At 43.1% G+C, this 18948-nt stretch overlaps 1 protein-coding gene across 1 annotated transcript in view; it reads left to right on the plus strand.

Annotated features, from left to right (window-relative positions):
* Positions 1 to 18948, plus strand: part of Antxr1 (ANTXR cell adhesion molecule 1) — a 226760-nt gene that overhangs the window by 157028 nt on the left and 50784 nt on the right. Inside the window, exons 15-17 of the mRNA XM_076833319.2 lie at positions 4067 to 4162; positions 4686 to 4853; positions 13578 to 13658. Coding sequence (XP_076689434.2) covers positions 4067 to 4162; positions 4686 to 4853; positions 13578 to 13658 — 345 coding nt within the window. The remainder of the gene's footprint in view (positions 1 to 4066; positions 4163 to 4685; positions 4854 to 13577; positions 13659 to 18948) is intronic.

The raw sequence follows: 18948 nt of genomic DNA on the forward strand, positions 1-18948 counted from the left end.
TTGGTCAAACCCTAGGCCTTTGTGTTGATTTGTGCTTGTTGTTGCTGAATTTGGCAGGCAAGCTGTGGCCAGAGGACTAAAGGATGGGCTTGATGATCAGGAGCATGTGGAGCAGACTTTTTACATCTAGGCATTTCCTGTTGTGAACGCTGGCCCTGCGCATGCTCACAGGGATGACCCGCCCTCCTTCCCCAGGGCCCCGCCCCACTGGAGAGTGGAGAGATGAGTGGAGGGGCTCTGTGGTGTGCAAGGAAGGCAGCTTTATGCTTGTTATTATACCTGAGTATTCAGGCAGTTTGAGAATTAGAGGAAAAATAATTCTAAATCGTTCTTGGAGTTCATAGTAAAGTATGGGGGGCGGGGGGTGTCAGCGTCTGGGTGCTATCCCTGGACAAGGCATCAGGAGACCCCTATATCGGTCACTTCTGTTGCTCTAGGTCTTATAGTCCTCTTCCATGCAATGAAAAGCCCCCCTAGATGGTCTCTGATGTTTGCATTCCTGTAATCTAAAAAATTAGGAGACTCATGTTCATTTCAGTCCCCTATTGAATAATGGGGGACTTTTTGCACTTTCTTACTTTCTTGGTGCTGATGTGTTCTATTGTAGGAGATAGCATTTCTGTTATCTCTTTCAGTAAACTGTCCTAAATCAGGGATGCGAGGCTCTGTAGATTCACACTATTATTTTTTATGTATCCGTGCAGAGACCTATATGTCCACCTTTACTGGTAATGTGTAGCCATATCTGTAAGATATATAAGATTCCTGCTTTCACAGAAACCTTCTGCAATTAGAGCATAAGGTAAAATACTCAACTGGTATTTTATTATTTGGGAGGTCTTAGTTTTATTTTGTCATATTTTGTAGTCATAAATTATCACAATAGGCAGGTACAAGGATTGAGAAGCAGAAAATTAGCATTTATCTGATACCAACAAATGATGGGAAAAAGCACAACACAAAGGGACAAAACCCAGAACTTGCAGTGAGGCTGCCAGAGTTCAAATCCAGCACTGAAAGCTGAGTGACCTGTCACTTAACCTCACTACTCACAGTCTCTAAAATGGGAATAATAACACTGCCTTTCTCCCTGGCTGGTGGTGAGATTAAATAGTTACATGAAAACACTTAGAAGAGTGATTGGCACATAAATGGTAAAGGCTGCATAAATTCAGTGGTGTGATCATGAATTCAGTGTGTGCTCTTTGAGCACCTCCCATGCACTTCGAATACAAAGGTCAAGAAAATCTACTCTGCAATCAGGGATCACAGTCCCTTGGGGAAGAAGTACAGATCTATTTGGAAAAGAGAGGAAGATACCCAAGTGTGGCAAATCTCCTAGTCTGCTGTGATCACTGTGTCCTTTAAGATATATATTAAATTTAAAGCTGGGCACAGTGGCATATACCTGTAATCTCAGCAGTTCAGGAGGCTGAGGCAGGAGGATCCCAAATTCAAGGTCAGCCTCTGCAACTTAGTGGGGCCCTAAGCCAGACAATCCCAAGCACAGCACTTGACTCCAGGAGTCTCAATGTGCTAATATGTTCCCATCTTGCTTTGGAACCTCTGGCCCTGACCCCGCCCCCTTCTGCTGATTGCTTTTTCTTGCTTTGTGCCTTGCATCCAGCATAAAATGCCCCTCTTCACACAGTGGTGGCCTTATGTAGGACTCCACCCTGAGTGTGACTCCCCAAATGCCACCCACCAAGGCTGTGAGAAGCAGGCTTAGGCATTTTGAGCAATTTGATCCTCTTTGGCTCATTTCCTGTGCTTTACAGACCTCCTTTTCACCTTTCTTTCTCTGCCCAGGAGAGAAATCAGGCACTTCTTCATAATCCACTTGTGACTATGAATAATGACACTTTTCTCCTTCAACAGGGATAATTTCAGCGACAAGATGAATAGCAGTTTTGCTAGTTATCCTTCCCTTTCCACCCATAAAACTACAAGATCCTCTAGTTTTCACCCTTCTTCTTAAAAGATATAAGAACCAACTTCCTGCCCCTGAGCTAAGTCACAGACATTGAGTTGGCTGCTTTGTTTGAGGCATCTGATTTCTTTCTTTACAAATTCAGCCTCCTATTAAGTAGTGCTATTCCAAAAGCAGAGATAATAGATGGTTCCCAACTTACAATGGTTCAACTTACAATTTTTCAGCTTTACAGTGATGCAAAAGTGATACACATTCAGTAGAAACTGTAGTTCAAACTTTGAGTTTGGATCTTTCCCTGGCTAGCCATATGCAATATGATAGTTCCTTATAATGTGGGCAGTGGCAGTGAGTGACAGCTCCAAGTCAGCCACACTATCACCAGTGCACTGTGCCGCCAAGCTGCGGTGGGCAGTAGATTAGGTATGTTAGATGCATTTTCAACTCAAGATTTCCATCTCACTGTGGGTGTATCTGAATATATCCCATCATAATCCCTGGAGCACCCTGTGATAGTGAACACAACCAACAAAATTTATGTGGAACTTACCTTCTAATGTGGGGAGATTGACAAGGAAAACTTCAAACCATGATAGGATCCAAAGTTAAAAATAAAACCAGTAGCAAGTCACGGTGGCACACGCCTGTAATCCCAGCAGCTTGGGAGGCTGAAGCAGGAGGATCAGGAGTTCAAAGCCAGCCTCAGGAAAAGCGAGGTACTAAGCAGCTCAGTGAGACCCTGTCTCTAAATAAAATACAAAATAGGGCTGGGGATGTGGCTCAGGGGTGGAGTGCCCCTGAGTTCAATCCCCGGTACCAAATAAATAAATTAAACCAGTAGACTGGGGCTACTTTTAGAAGAATGTCCAGGCCTCTCTAAGCAGTGACCAGAAAGAAGATAGGGAAGAGCATTCCCTGACAAGAGGGCAGCTTGAGCTCAGGCCCACGAGACAGGAGTGTGCTCAGAGTATTTGAAGAGCAGAAAATGGCAAGTGGGCTGGAATGCAGGCAGAGGATGCTGGTGGGGGAGAGGCTGGAGGGTGAGCAGAGGCATGGCAGCAGAGTTTGGACTTGCTATGCTGCCGTGCAGACAATGGATTATAGACAAGTAGGAGGGCAGCAGCTTGGTCGGTTAGGAGGACTCCACTGTATCCAGGTGAAAGCTCACGTGGCCTTGTGCCCAGGGTGGTGGAGGGGGAGGCGGAGGTGGAGGGATCATTTACAAGTAGGATCGACAGAACTAGCTGATAATTGGGATGGGGGGGTTGTAAAAGGAGTAGCAGAGGGAAAGGGAGAATTCAAGAGTAATTCTCAGGCAATAAGGAAGACGATAGGAGGAATGGGTTTGGGTGGGGAAATCAGGACTTCTCTTTGCCTTAATGTCCTTGAGATGTTTATTAGCTCTTCAAGAAGACATGATTATGAAGTCACATTAAGAGTTCAGAGTAGTCAGGACTACTGTTTATCAGCATGTAGGCAAGATAAGAAGAGAAGCCCTTTATCTTGGTCTGGTTTCTGCCACTGTAACAGACTGCAGGAGACTGGATGATTTATAAAAAAAAAAAAAAAATTCATTATGAATAGTGCTGGAGACTTATAGGTTGGGAAGTCCAAGGTCAAGGGACCCACATCTGATGAGGGCTCTCTTACTATGTCATCCTATGGTAGAAGGTAGAAAGGTAAGAAAGTATGTGCAAGAGGAGGCCCAACTCGCCTAAAAAGGCCACTCTTGATAACTAACCTGTTCTCCAAATGACATTGTTCCTGAGGGAACAGCCCTATTGACCTAATTACCTCTTGTTAGGCCTCACCTCCTAACACTCTTGCATTTGGGATTGTGCCTCCAACGCATGAACTTTGGAGAACACATTCAGACCATAGCACCCTTCAAAGGAATGGAGCTGCCGAGGGAAACAGGTCCCAGAAGTGCATCCCAGCCTTCCTTGGCAGGCCTGCTTTTATTTATTTTTTTTAATGCATATGGATAGGTTATGTGACTTTCCCAGGATCCCAGTAAGCCCTGGGATTTAGCCCTGTACTCCACAATGTCTGCTCCCACCCACCCCCACCTTGCCATAGTGGACCCAGACACGTGGAACAGTGCCTTGTCCTTCATGTATCACAATCTCTCTGCAGGAAGAAGATGATGATGGTCTACCTAAGAAAAAATGGCCCACAGTAGATGCATCTTACTATGGTGGGCGAGGTGTTGGAGGAATTAAAAGGATGGAGGTAAGAGGACAGCTTGGTGCATACTTATCCTCGTTCTGTCTACACCATGATGGGCCCCAAAGCAAATGGCGACATCTCCTGCTTTCGGTCTGGTGGGGAAGTGGATTGTGAGGCAGGAGGATGGAGAGATGAGAGGTGCAACCTTTTAACTGTGCACCTCCCCATCTTACCCCCGTGAGTCAGAGCAAGGTCACACATAGGACAAATTCCCCCACTGGTTTCTTCTCTCACTAAAATCGCATCCAAAGTTCTTGCCTGGCCTTGCCTGGCCTTCTACACATGCTCTCCCACTGCCAGGACAGTTCCTCCCCTAAATATCCACACCCATGGCTTGGGCTGTCTGTTCCTTCCACTCTCCTTCTTTTTTCCACAGCTCCCCTCTTCCCTGGCCCTCAAAACCCACAAGCAATGAGGCATGGGTCGCACAGGCAGGGCACATCACATGGTTGTTTGTCAGCCTTATTCCCCAAGAGCAGCCTATTTTATTTTTTCACTTTGTCTTGTTATATTTTATTTGTATTAGGTTCGTTGGGGAGAAAAGGGATCCACAGAAGAAGGTGCCAAGTTAGAAAAGGCAAAGAATGCAAGAGTCAAGATGCCGGAGCAGGAGTATGAGTTCCCTGAGCCTCGAAATCTCAACAACAACATGCGCCGGCCCTCTTCGCCCCGGAAGTGGTACTCTCCCATCAAGGTATGTCTCTCTTGACTCCAGATGATTCCCTCTAGGACTCGCTCTTCCTGGCTGAGAGCAAATCTCCTTTGAAAGTTTTCCACCATTTTTCTTCCCCCCGCAGCTCCAGATCTTAAAATCCTCATTGGCTTCGTAGGAAGGTGAAGCTGCAGGAAGCAGCTTGGGGTTGCAAATGGCTTTTGAATTCACATAATTGGATCAACCTTTCTCTCACCCTTGTCCTTAAGCATCTGTGCCAATTCTCAGAAAGCTCTAGAAAATATCACTGAAAAGACACAATGCCCTCGTTTCATAGAGAAGAAAACTGAGATAGGGAAAGTCCATGCTGTGCTGGGGACTAGAACTCAAGGCCCCAGCTCAGGGCCACAGCCTCTAGTTCCATGCTGCAAACAGACTGGGCCCACTCCAGAACTTTACGTGGAAGGGTATGAGAGCCAGCCTCCCAGGCCACCCCATGTGCGTACACGCGCACGCGCGCACATGCACACATGCAGACTCACCCCTGCCCAGTGACAACAAAAATAATTGTTATCATTCACTAAGTTATTTGCTAATTTTGGATGAGCACTTCTCTTACAAAATCAAAAGAAATACCATTTCCAACAGTAGAATGAAAACTTCATTGGTAGTCATTTTTTCTCAGCCAAGTTCACTCGGGTTCACCACGAATTGCAATGCATTTCCACTTTGGTTTGCCATGTTTAAAGCAGTGAGATTCTTTTTTAAGATAAGATTCCCCCTGAGGCAGTGGGCTGAACTCTGGGAAGATGTGGGCGAGAGACAACTTGCTTGAAGAACAGCTGTTTGCTCCTGATTCTTTTCTAATGGGGAACATGCAGTGGCGTGCGTACATGTTCAGACAGGAAGGAGCCGAGGAGATTCTCGGAGATGAAGAAGAAAGGGAATTTTCTATTATGTTGTTTTCAGGAATCTGTAGTTTGTGACTAACACGGTATCTTTGGTTATAACTGAATTTGTGTTTCTATAATCTTGCACGTTGAAAGAACATGAATTCTGTTTGAAGAAGCCACTTTCTGCCTGAGTGTATGTTATTCCTCTGTTAACTGGTAGTTTAGGGCTAAGCTTCCTAAAATAAATAAAGATATGAACAAATACATTTAAAAATCCAAAAACATGTGGCTTGGGAGGCTGAGGCAGGAGGATCGTATGTTCAAAGCCAGCCTCAGAAACTTAGCTAGGCCCTAAACAACTCAGCAAGACCCTGTCTCTAAATAAAATTTAAAAAAATACAGCTGGAAATGTGGCTCAGTGGTTAAGTGCTCCTGGGTTCAATTCCCCATATCAAAAAAAAAAAAAAAAAAAATCCCAAAACATTCCAACATCTTCTTGGAATTAATAGTGGTTCAATGAGGTTTGTCATGTGCCTGCTATGCACCAGATACTGAATATTCAGAGATTCTCAAACCTGGCTGAGTATCAGAATCACCTGGAGGTGTTTTCAAAATATAAGTGCTTTCAAAACCCAGAGTCTCACACAAAAAAAATCTCCAAAAGCATATTGGCCTTCATGATTTGCCCATGTTGTCTCATCAAATGAGATATCCTTTTGTTCCCCCAATGCCTCCATTTTCCGATTTCACATCCAAACTCCCTAACTGGTGGTAGTCTTCAGTCACCCCAATGACCACTTCGTCTAGAGTCCTGGCTCTTGAGCTTCCTCCTTCCTCATTCTGTCAAATCACTGGCTCTTAAAGTCTGGTCCCCCAGACCAGTGACATGAGCATCACCCAAGAAGTGCATATTTGGGGCCCCACCCAAGTCCACTGAATCAGAAATTCCAGTGGTATTATATTCCTGGGTTTTAATAAGGCGTTAGAGAAGTTGTCACCAAAGGTTCCAGCCAGCATTCCATAGGGAGTTCTCAGAGGACAGGAACTGTGGTGCCTGGACTGTTAAAATAGGTAGAGAGGCCATGGCCAGACCTCAGTGATTTGTCAGGAATCTCATCAAGGAGATCCACATGAGATTTCCACTGTGGGGACATTGTCATCACCAACACAACTGCTGGTTTAATGTTAAGTGATTGGGAATCACAGTGTCATGGAATCACCTATAAAGCCTAGTGGGAAAAGCCTGCGCTGCTGGTGGACTTGCTGAGCACCTGGGCAGGACTCCCTCATTAAGACACAAGAAAAGTATAAGAGCGCCTTTTGCCTATGGAGCAGGTAATGCCGACACTTCCTTACTCCGTCTGCTAGGTGGGAGATGGATGAGAGCCATGGCTGTGATTACTCAGATTTATGAGCTTTCTCTCCACCAGATTTCACCCCTGGCAGGCACCAATTAATTATGCTTTGAAGCCTCAGTAAACAGCACTGTGCCAGGCAGAGAGAGGGACTCCACCAAGCCTTGTTAAAGAGCTGAAGCATGCAATATAATTATGAAACCACTCCCAGAGCGTCCTGCCAGCCCAACCACACAGCTCACATTAATACTCTCTGTCCAGGAAGGTGACATTCCTCTTGCCATCTTGGAGGAAGGAGGAGAAAAAGAGGTCATTTAATGTTTATCTGGGCTGAGTGTGTGAGGAAAAGGCAGGAACAAGAAGAATAGAAGTGCTGAAAAGAATTCAAAAGTAATAGTGTGGGGGCTGGTGTTGTGGCTCAGGGGTAGAGCGCTTGCCTAGCACTCGCGGGACACTGAGTTTGATCCTCTGCACCACCTAAAAATAAAATAAAGGTATTGTGTTCAACTACAACTAAAACAAAATATTTTTTTAAAAAAAGTGATAATGTGAACTCTTGATTTGGAAAAAAGACAGATGTGCCATCAGAACCTCAGCCCCATATAGTTTTAACAAGACGCATGCTCTATGCTGAGCACTGTTCTAGCTACAGTGCCTATGTCACTTGCTAGCCCCTGGGACAAAACATTTAACCTCATGTGGCCATAATTCTGCTCTCCCTTCTTGAACTTTCTCACAGAGGTCATCACAGTGCTGGGTTGAAACAAGGCACACTCCAAATGGTTGAGCTAACAAAGGGTAGGCAGGGTTAAAGACCTCATAGAGGTAGAGAGACCCTAGGCCCTAGCAACATGATCTCTTGCACCCCTAGGCCTATATGGCAAGGAGGATATGGTGACACTAGAGCCCAGTGACAGCCACAGCTCTAGAGAAGAGAGCACCATCTGGAGCTATGCCATAAGCAGGAATAGGCAATCTAACCCTGCCCCATCACCTCATGTATGCCCACAAGCAAAGGATGGTTTTGACATTGTCAAGTATTACATGGGGGGCTATATAATATCCTCAGCTTTGACTCTTGACCTACAAAGCCTACAATCTTTCCTCTCTGGCCCTTTCCAGAAAATGTTTTCAGATCCATGGCCTCATACGATTGTAGCCACTGCTGAAGAGGTGGAAGGGGTGGAGGAATAAGCATCTCAGCTTGCTCTCTTTCTGGGTCCAGTGCCACCTATTGGCCTAAGGAAGCCCATTGATATAGAAGCAGGTTTCCAAGGCCTGGAGCAGGGAAGACAGAGAAATTCAGATAAATGATAGAGACAGACAACTCATGGAGAAAGATCTATCTACACTGTGCCCACCTTTCACTCCCTCTAATTGGGGAGAACATCTCCATCTAGCAAAACTTTCCACAGGCCCTGGGAAGATTCCTAGCTGCTCCCCAGAAAAAGTGACCAGAATCCTACATCTCACAGGATTGCCCTGGACTTATTTCCTTCATGCATTCCATGAACTCTCAGGTGAGGACAGTTTCTGTGAGGATGCCCAGTGAGACCTGAGCGAGGGAAGAGGCTACAGTGGGCTCTTTTCCACCCACCGTCCCCCAGTCTAATTGAAGGCACTGACCACAACAACCACACTTCCCCCATCCTCATTCCAGGCTCATGATCAGGAAATTTTCCCTGACAGTTAGCCTGCATTTTCCTTTGCTTGGGTTTTCACCCCTGGATTTATAACACCCCATGCTTCTCATTAAATTGGGACTGATCATTTTAGACAAGTTAAGTCATGCCTGTATATATGGCCACCAGCTAGATTAAAAGCAGAACCAACTGTAGGTTTGTTGGAAAGCTTACTGTCTTCAGAGAAACCATTTTTCTCCTTCTCCAGTAGCTTCTTCACATGACTGGAAGTGACAGAAATGACAGCCAAAGGACAAAAGCCAGCACCTGCCCTGCAAGATAGGCAGATTGTGAGGGGCAGGGTTAGCTTGTCCCACTTGCAGGGCCTGGGAGCCAGGTGGTTTTTATTTATTTCCCATCAGATCCCTAGTCTGACCTTGACCTTGTAGTCAAGCAGCATTCCGTCATGACACTGCACTAGATGAAGCTGTATGTAGCTTAGCAAGACATATCAAAGCACTGAATGTCAGATGTGCTGTTGATGGTGAACAAATTTCATCCCTCTCGGGCTACTTTTTAGAATGATTCCAATATTTTCTTTAAAAAAGACCCAAAGGGGAAAAAAAAGACTAGTAAAAAATGACCCTCTGTGTACATGTGCAGGGAAAGCTTCCAACCTTATCCATTAATTTAAATCCATTAAATGTATTCATGAATTTCATTTGAGCCTGGGTCACACTATCTACCAGGTGTTTATTTCAAGGTTAAAAAAATTCAGGTGTCAGTCAGTAGTGGCCCTATAAGTTGTACCACCCTCAAAATTCTCAATCTCTGGCTAACTTCCAACCAGCCAAGGCAGACACACCAGAAGAGAAGACACAGATGTTGCTGGGCTGGGAAGAAAAAAAAAGAAAGAAACCCAGCCACAAACACCCATGCAGCAGGGTGCTTTGAATGATGGCCATATAAACATCTCCAGCCCAGACTTACTGTGGAGAAAGAAGCAAAAGCCAAGAGTTTACATACAACTTCCAGTTTGTCTTTGTGAAATTATTGTCTGAAGCTAAGTGAGATACAGTGTGGAAGTCTGGAATGGGTAAATTTTTCATTTTGCAGTCAAACTGTATTAACCTCATAGGAAAGAAAGCTATTTTTAAGTGTCATCTTAATACACTCTGGCAGAGGGTTCCGAGGTTTGTGGAGAAATCTCTCTGTTGTAGTGTCACAGAAGCAGTTGGGCATTTCGCCTGGGAGTGAAGACCAGTGTCTGAAACGCATCCTGTGGAGGCGGCTCCTGCAGGGTCTGCACCCAGACCTGATAGACATGAGGTGGCACCAACCCGGAAGGCATCTCCCAGGCTACAGGGAAAGATGGGAACCAGTGGGGAAAATCCCCTGAGAGACTTCTGGCCTTAAAGGGATATTATGAATAAGCCCATTTGTCACTTTAAATTCCACTATCTTTAAAGGACAGATTTCTGTCTTCATTCAGAAAACCAAGGCCCCCGGAGCCTCTGCCCCTCTCCTTGACTTCCATCAGTTATTTTTATCCTCTTTTTGTACCCCTCTTTCTCTGAAGCTTACTTCCTACCTGATGAAGGAGTAGATTACCCACATTGTTTTTCTGCAGCACAGACCAGGGACCTGGGGTTTTTCTGTGGGACAGTCAGAACACCAAAGATACAATGGAACTAGCTAGTCTCCCTTTGGCCAGAATTACCAGTGACAATGACTCACGTAATGCACACACTGCAGGTAGGGTAAGGTTCCAAGTGCTTCCAAGTTGTTTATTTCTCACAATAAGCCTTGAAAGTAGAAACCATTACTCCTTTCATTTTGCAATGCAAATAAAAGCCAAGTCCTGGAGAGGTTAAATATTTGCCCAAACTCACTCTGTTAGTAATAGTTCCTGGTTTATTTTATTAACCACAGTGCATCCATTTGGGCTAGCAATGAAATTCTATATTAATTAATAAACAAGAGAGGACAAGGAGCCTAGAGGTAAAAGAACCATCAGAATACTTCACAGAATGAGTGACAGGTGATGAGGACCTGGGTCAAGGCAGACTGGGGTGGGACTGGACAGGGCGAGATGACTGGAGAGCTGCTACAGAGACCATACCCAAGGCATAGTCGGTTTTGGACATGAGGAGGTGTCAGAGAGGTCAGCGTGGTCCTTTGATATCCAATGTTCCCATCCATGAACCAAGGCAGGGTGTGCAAAAGCAAGAGCAGGTTGGGAGAGAAAAGAGTTCATTCAATTTGTGGAGTTTAGGCTTTTGGGGTTTGTTGTTGTTTTGTTTTGTTTTGTTTTGTTTCAGTACCAGAAATTGAACCCAGGGGCTCTTAAACACTGAGCATAATTCACTACCTTTTCTCCTGGTGCTACACTTCTAAGTGGTTTCTGTTCCTTCACTATGATACAGGTTTAAAGTCTTGCTGAGTTAATTAATGCACTTCTTCAACAGCCCAGTTGTCTTCCTTCAGCTCCATCTCATTGCTCCCCCTCTATCAGGGAGTTAAGTGATCAGTGCACACAGCACTGTGGGTGGGCTGGATTACAAAGTCAAATCCTGGGAGCTGGGAGTCCCTCCCTCTCCCTCCCAAAAACGGCGCAGGAGGCAGCCAGAAAGCCCACCTGCTTATATCCTGAACTATAAATGCTTATCCCCAAAAAATCGTTTAATGAAGAAAACCATGCCTAACACAGCAGTTGTTCTAGCCAGTGTCCTAAAGTCATTTCAAAAATATTTTCAAATGCTTTTGTAAATTTCTTTTCAAAGGAGAGAAACATTACACTTGGCAAGATAAAGTTTAACCCACAGGAGCTTGAAGAACAGTTGATAAGGTTTCAGGAATATAGTTTTTAGACGTGTGTATAAGCTGCCTGAGAATTATTTCAGAACATAAAGTCTTTGAGATGATTGAGAAGTTAATGCTGCCACTATAATTGCTTTGTGTTGTAGAACTTGAATCCTCAAGACATCCACAGGCTTCCCAGCCTGCCATCCAAAGATCTCTTCCAGATCAGTGTTGTCAGACATTCCTAACACCCGTGTAGGAAAGACATTTTACATTTTGATCCAGATTATGCCACACAGGCACCCCCATACACACACACACACACACACACACACAAACACACACCACACATGCACAAAACTAAGAGGAAGAAAAAAATCTTCCCAAAATAACATTTATTCTCACTCTGTGCAATTAACCCTCATATTCTATTTTATTGTATTTCTTAAAAATTGTAGTCTTAACACCCAAAAATTGATCTCATGAGAGTTTAAAGGGTGGCAACCCACAGTTTAGAAACCCTGTTCTAAAGATTTACCTTAAAGCATTCCAGCCAGAAGATCTGCATGAGGCAGAATCAGCAGTTGGTGTAATAGAAAGTATATAGGCAGCAGGCACAATGGTGCACACCTGTAATCCCCGTGACTTGCAATTTTGAGGCTGGCTGGGGAAACTTAGTGAGACCCTGTCTCAAAAAATAAATGGGCCAGGAGTATAGCTCAGTGGTAGAGCACTCCTAGTTTCAATTCCCTTTACCTCCCCCAAATCACATTAGCTTTAGTGATTAGGGCTACACTGGTTTCCTATCATTGCTGTAACAATTACTACAAACACACAGCAATCCCTACAAGCTCACAGCAATACAAATCATCACCTCATAGTGCTAGAGATCAGAAGCTGAAAACAGGTCTCATTGGGCTAAAACCAAGGTGTTGGCAGGGCTGTGTTTCTTTTGGAGGCTCTAGAGAAAATTTATTTCCTTGTCTATTCCAGGTTATGGAGGCTGCCACACTCATTGGCTTGTGGTCCCTTCCATCCCCAAAGCTGGCAACACTGGGTTTAGTCCTTCTCACATTGAATTCCTCTGCCTGCTTCTTGTTGTTGTTGTTTTGTTTTGTTTTTTCAGTACCAGGAATTGAACCCAGGGGCTCTTAAACACTGAGCATAATTCACTAGCTTTTCTCCCGGTACTACACATCTAAGTGGTTTCTGTTCCTTCACTATGATACAGGTTTAAAATTCTGATGAATTAATTAATACACTTCTTCAACAGCCAAATTGTCTTCCTTCAGCTCCATCTCATGGGTCCTCCTCGGTCAGGGAGCTGAATGATCAGTGCACACAGCACTGTGGGGGGCTGGTTTACAAAGTCAAATCAGCCCTGATCCTCCTGTCTCCCAATCTGAAAAACCCATGTGGCAGGATTGGGCCCGTCTGAGAAACCCCTATTCTCAAGATCCTTAACTTAACCACATCTGCAAAGTTCCTTTTGCCATGTCAGGTATCCTATTCACAGGTTCCAGGGAGCAGGGGTCACTTTATCATGAATTGAAAACAGCCCTGACATATTGGTTCTTTCCAATTTCAGCTAATTACATGCCTCCCCACTAGGGTTATTTTGGAGCCTAGGGCTCCTGCACTAACTGTCCAGCAAATAGAAGGAGATCTGTGTCCCATGGACCTTCCACTGGGCCTTTTCCTTGCCCATGCTCAGGAATTTTCCTGAATTTGTCATTATCTATGAACTTTAGACACCAAGTAGGAAGAAGAAATTTTAATGCAAGTTGAAAAGATTGACTGTGATATGAACATATGTCCAGAAATGTGGTAAGGACAAAATCCAAGAGCCTGAATGAACTTTGTGTTTGCAAATGTGTGGCTACACCCAGGTCTCAGGGTGTATTCTTCATGAACATCTTTTGTGTGTCTCTTCTCCTCCTACATCACGGAGCCTGAAAGTCACTAGTCCTATCACAGCTAAGCTGGCAGAGGTGTGCTGGGCACATGGGAAGAAGCATGGGAAGGCCCAGGGTCTACAGTGGCCGGCAATTCGTCTGTTTCATATCTAATCTTGGTGCATTTGTTTTATTTCAGGGAAAACTCGATGCCTTGTGGGTCCTACTAAGAAAAGGATATGATCGTGTGTCCGTGATGCGGCCACAGCCAGGAGACACGGTAGGAGTCCTTAGTCCTAATGCACACACACACATACACACCCACGCACGCACACACAGTTTTGTTCTCTTCCTTGGTCTTGGTAGAACTCCATGTATATAAGTCCAACTATTAGTTCATATTGTGACAAATCAGATACTAATTTTAAAAATTCTGGTTTTCATAAGACAGAAATATGTGGGGTTTAATTCCTAGAACTTGAGAGCTTCTCGATTTTCAGGTAGTGAGTGAGTGAGCAGGGCTGGCCCACACTTTGGGCAGTCCCAAGAGGGAAGCCTGCTGATCCTGAGCCACATTGGCCAGGGGCAAGGACCAGAGTGACAGTTTCACACAAACAGGTGACAGAATAAGGACCACAGAGAACTCCTGCCACTTTCCAGCAGGTGTTGGGTCCATAGGGAGATCTAATACCCTGGGTGTGGATTTATCCAGAATTGATACGGATAAGCTTGGAGTGTCTCCAACTAGGAAGTGGTTTTAAAGGAGGAGACAGAGGAAGACCTTAGAAACCATCCAGCCCATGCCTTCATTTTGTAAATGAGGAAACGGATAAGGAAAGTTACATAACTTGTACTGGTTCAGAAAGCAAATAACAATGCTGGAAGCAGCCTCAGTTCCATTGAAATCATAGCATTGCTATTTCTTCTCCTAAGAGCTAGTCTCTCCTCCACAATTATTACAGAGCAAGACTTGGGACAAAATTCTGCCTCCACTGCCAGCAACCTGCATCTTCCATACTCATCCTTGGGAATCAGGCTCACTTAACCAAAAGCAATATAAAGCTGTCTAACCTTGAATTCTTTTCAAATCAGTCAAACTTGGGATTGAAAAATCACTTTTTCCTGACTGGAAATCACCCAACCTCTTGGTATTTCATCTTTATGAAGCAGATAACAACAACTGCTTCGTAGTATGACAAATGCTTCATGCATCTGGCCCACTGCTGAGCATTCAATGACTCTCCATAGGTGACAAATATTATTATACTTATTGTGGTGTGCCTTTCTGCTGTCTGTGGATGCTTGATGCACAAATTCAAGCTATTTTACAATCTGTGTGTATTAGATATGTCTCATCATTGCCTTGCCCACTTCAGTATGACATCACCAACAAAGTGGAGTGAAGCCTGGTACACAGGTCTCTTGCACCTGGTGACATTGGGCATTTTGTGAGGGAATTTGATCTGAAGTTTCATAGTTTGTGCAGACTACTGACCAGCTGACTGTTTAGGCTCCAAGTTGTAACTGAGACAACAGGAAGGTGTTTTGAAACCAGTTTATATAAGTGTTGGGTCGACTTGGCCCTTAATGGCATTTGGAATTTGTATTTTTTTCTGTGAAAGTCAACAAGAACCAATTTCTATAGCAACTTATAAAATGAAAACTCTACAATTAACAGAAATGAGCATAAGTTATAACATTAGTACTCAGGGAGGGTGTTTGGTCCTATAGATGATACATCTGTGTTCTGTGGAAAATGAAATGTTTTTAGCATTCCTGAGACTCATCTAATAGATTAAGAAAAATAATAGTAAGATATCTGAAGTAGGGTTCAGCAGTACCATTTTGTTACAAAACATACTGATTTCATGCACAATCCTTTTTTTTTTTTCTTTTTGAGCAACTGAAAAACATCTCCCCTAAAATATGTTAACATTCCATTCCCCACTGATCAGTTTGGCAGAAACAAATCCACAAACTGGGTCAACAGAAGAAGTAGAAGGAGTGTTGGAAAAAGGAAGGATAAGAAGAAATATCATTAATAGGATATAAGCACCAATAGTGTTTAGGGCACAAGTCTGATTGTGTAAATCCAAGAACAATGGAATGAAAACAGAATTTCCTCTAATGAATCACACCTAAATTGAATCTCTTCCTCTTTACTAATTCTGAATGAAAGTCTATATTAACATTTGAATGAGAAACACAATACCAACTTGAATTCTCATTCCCAGTCACAGAAAATAATAGATTTAAAGAATAGGAAGTCTTTAAGGCAGAATAGGTTTGAACATATTATTAGCCCTCTCACAGTTTATGACTGTTCAGTTTACTTTAAAATGGGCTTCCTTTATAGAAATCCTGCCAAAATTGCAAGATACATGGGGGAAACAGATGCAGAGAATTGTGTCCATGTGTTCACGGAGACAGCCATAGACTTCTCTGTGGGCACATGGAATTACACAAGAACAGTCGCAGAAGAAGTAGGAGCGGGAATCCAAAGCTGCCTTATGGCTATACAAAAAAAAAAAAAAAAAAGTTTAGGGTCAAGGAGGACCACAATATAGTTTGGTCCACATGCTCCCTCTGCTTTGTTTTACATAAGTTTAACAGACTCGTTACAGACCTGCATGTCTTACACGGTGATGACTTGAAGAATTCCTCAGCTCTGATTTATGGGACTGACCACATTTTCCATAAACTCCAAATGACTACATCCAGCCACGTGCTTGTGAACAAGAGTCACAGGTTCTGAATTTTTCCTTCAAAACAAAACAAAAACAAAAATCACCTAATTTCATCCTCAGTGACGTTCTAAATGGCTTCCAACACATGTTGACCTCGTACAAACCTGGCAACTCTTCCTCCTCAGTTCCTGCCTGCTCCAACCTCCTCCCAGCTAACACACCCCTCACTATGGATGTCAGCACAGACCACCAACAGAGCCCCTGAGACAGCCCAAAGGCCTGAGTGTCTCCAGCATCCACCCCAGAGCCGGGGCTTGAGAGGCCTGAACCCAGAGCTACCACCCTTCCCAGGAACTGGCACCCAACCTCAGAGTTGGCCAAACCCCCATGTCAGGGAAAGAATGAACGGGATGGAAGGAAACATGACAGCTTCCCATCTATGTGACCTGTTTTCCCCTTTCAGCAGGGGTGGGCTCCAGTGTTTCTTAGAAGCCCCCAGGAAATCCCTGGGCTAACGTAAAAGAGAAAACACCAAGAGAAACTTTTAAGCAGCAAACCAGTAACATGTCTCTTCCTGAAATTTTGCAAGTTTACTAGGCATATGGTGTCCTTTGCCTAAACCATCCCCTTACTTCCAGTAAATAGCTACTGGGTGCTCTTTCTAAAACATGGAACTCAACATGCCCTTCTCGGCTCCAGACTTGCAAAAAAAAAAAAAAAAATGGGAAAAGTCCCAAATCCTTAACTTGGTTTAGAAAGGCCTACTGTTCTGGGCTGGGGTTGTGGCTCAGTGGTAGAGTGCTCTCTTAGCACATGTGAGGCACTGGGTTCGAACCTTAGCACCACATTAAAAAATGAAATAAAGATGTTGGGTCCACCAACAACTAAAAAATAAATATTAAAAAAAAAAAAAAGAAAAAAGAAAAGAAAGGCCTACTGTTCTACTTAGTCTACTACTTACCCCAGGTACACTCCTTAGGAGGGATTAATTCCTCACCAAGCTCTGGACGTTCCTGTCTCTTTACCTTTTCACATTGTAGTTTTTGTACTTTGAATTCCTTTCCCATCTTCTCTACTTAATAAGCTTCTATTAACTTGGTAATATTGTTCACCATCTCCATGGTGTCTCTGTAAACATTAAAAGTCACTGGCTAGACCTATGCTTTAAAGGGGACATTGCCAAAGCAGAACACACTGGACAGAGACTAAGTGAGGAAGTGTCTTTCCAGGATGGTCCCCAAGGCTTCCTACTCACGTGGGCCACTGTTTGAGTTTAGAAAATGTGTTCACCTTCCAAGGACAAGTGATTGAAGGAATTTAGAATGTCTGATCTGAGAAAGCAGATTTAAAGGAACTGTGAGAACTTCTTTAATTGATCGTTTCTTGGAGGTCCTGTTATGCCTCTCAGCTGAAACCTGTTTCTGAATCACTTCACCACGTTCAAGGAGTAAGCTTTCACACCATCGCATGTCCTTGCCTAATGTCATTTTAAAAGATTGTGTTTCACTGTGTATCCACCTTTTTTGGATATTTATTTCCAAGTAATTGTTATTATAAATGAAGACACAATCAGTATCCTTATCTTCAAATCATTGTACACATTCATGAATATATCCTTAGGTAAGAGTCCAGCTTTCTACTGGATCAGAGGGTATGGAAAATTTTAAAGCTCTTATATGTATTGCCAGGTTGCCCTCCTGAAAGATTATACAAATTAACCTTCTTGCCAGCATCTGTAAGAAGTTCATTTCCCCATATGTTCACCAGCATTATTGAACATGATAGATGCTCATTTCTTTTTCACACTTTCTATTGCTAGTAAAGTGGAACAATTTTTCAAATGTTTATTTTTTTCTCTTTTATCAATTGCCTTACAGGCTGTTGGCCCATTTTCCTATTAGATATTTTAGGGTTGGTTTTCATATGGTTATTTTTCTAATTCATCTTCATTCATATGTTAATCAAATATTTTGAAGGTCTACTGTATGTTAGGCCCTGTGCTATGCATTAAGTATATAGTGCTTACTCATGAAACAAAGTCTAGCATTATATAGAGAGTGCCAACTTTTTTCTATTCTGTTGTTTATCTTTTAATTTTTTAACAATATATTAAAGTTATAAGTAATATAATTATTAGATAATTTATCTAATAGTTTGATTAAATTCACATTCTTAAGTTATCTAGTAATTTTATCAAATATGTAAATCTTTGTAATTTCTGCCTTTGATGTCAAACTTAAACAGTCTTCCACACTCCAAAATTTCCACAAAATTTTTCTTCTACACTTACCTCTCAGTATTAGTTTGGGGCAATAATGTACGTTGTTACCTCTTCTGTATTTTCCTGAGTGTTTCAGGGGAAATTTGAGAAATTGTTATGTGTCATATTAAACTAGAGGTCCTCATTATATTAACTAGAAGCCCTAACAGAATCATGTTTTCCAAACCAGAACAGTGTCTTATATCTTGGACATGTTGAAAGTGATTTAGATTTACTCTGGGACATTGCGATAGACAGAACCAGAACTATGGTTAGACGCTCCAGCAAAGCAGATTTCATCTTAAGGAACTGAAGAATGTGAGTTTTAGCAACAGAACAAGGGGTACCAGAGACAGATGCCCCAGTAGCTAACCTTACTACAGGGGGTAAAACACAGTTCTAAGTCTAAGTTAATATTTCTCTACTATTTAACCACCAAGTTATTGTTCTCCTATATTTCTCCATAGCACACCTATTGACATGTCTGGGAAATGAGTAGTCTAGCTTAATTCTAAATAGAAACTACAGTCAGTTTTAGAGAAATCCTTCCCAGTTGCAGACAGTCCTGTGCCTCGATGAGTAATTTCAGACACAAATAGGTCAGGAAATTCAGAGATCAGAGT

This window comes from Callospermophilus lateralis, chromosome 14 (assembly GCF_048772815.1).
Source record: "Callospermophilus lateralis isolate mCalLat2 chromosome 14, mCalLat2.hap1, whole genome shotgun sequence".
NCBI classification, from domain to species: domain Eukaryota; kingdom Metazoa; phylum Chordata; class Mammalia; order Rodentia; family Sciuridae; genus Callospermophilus; species Callospermophilus lateralis.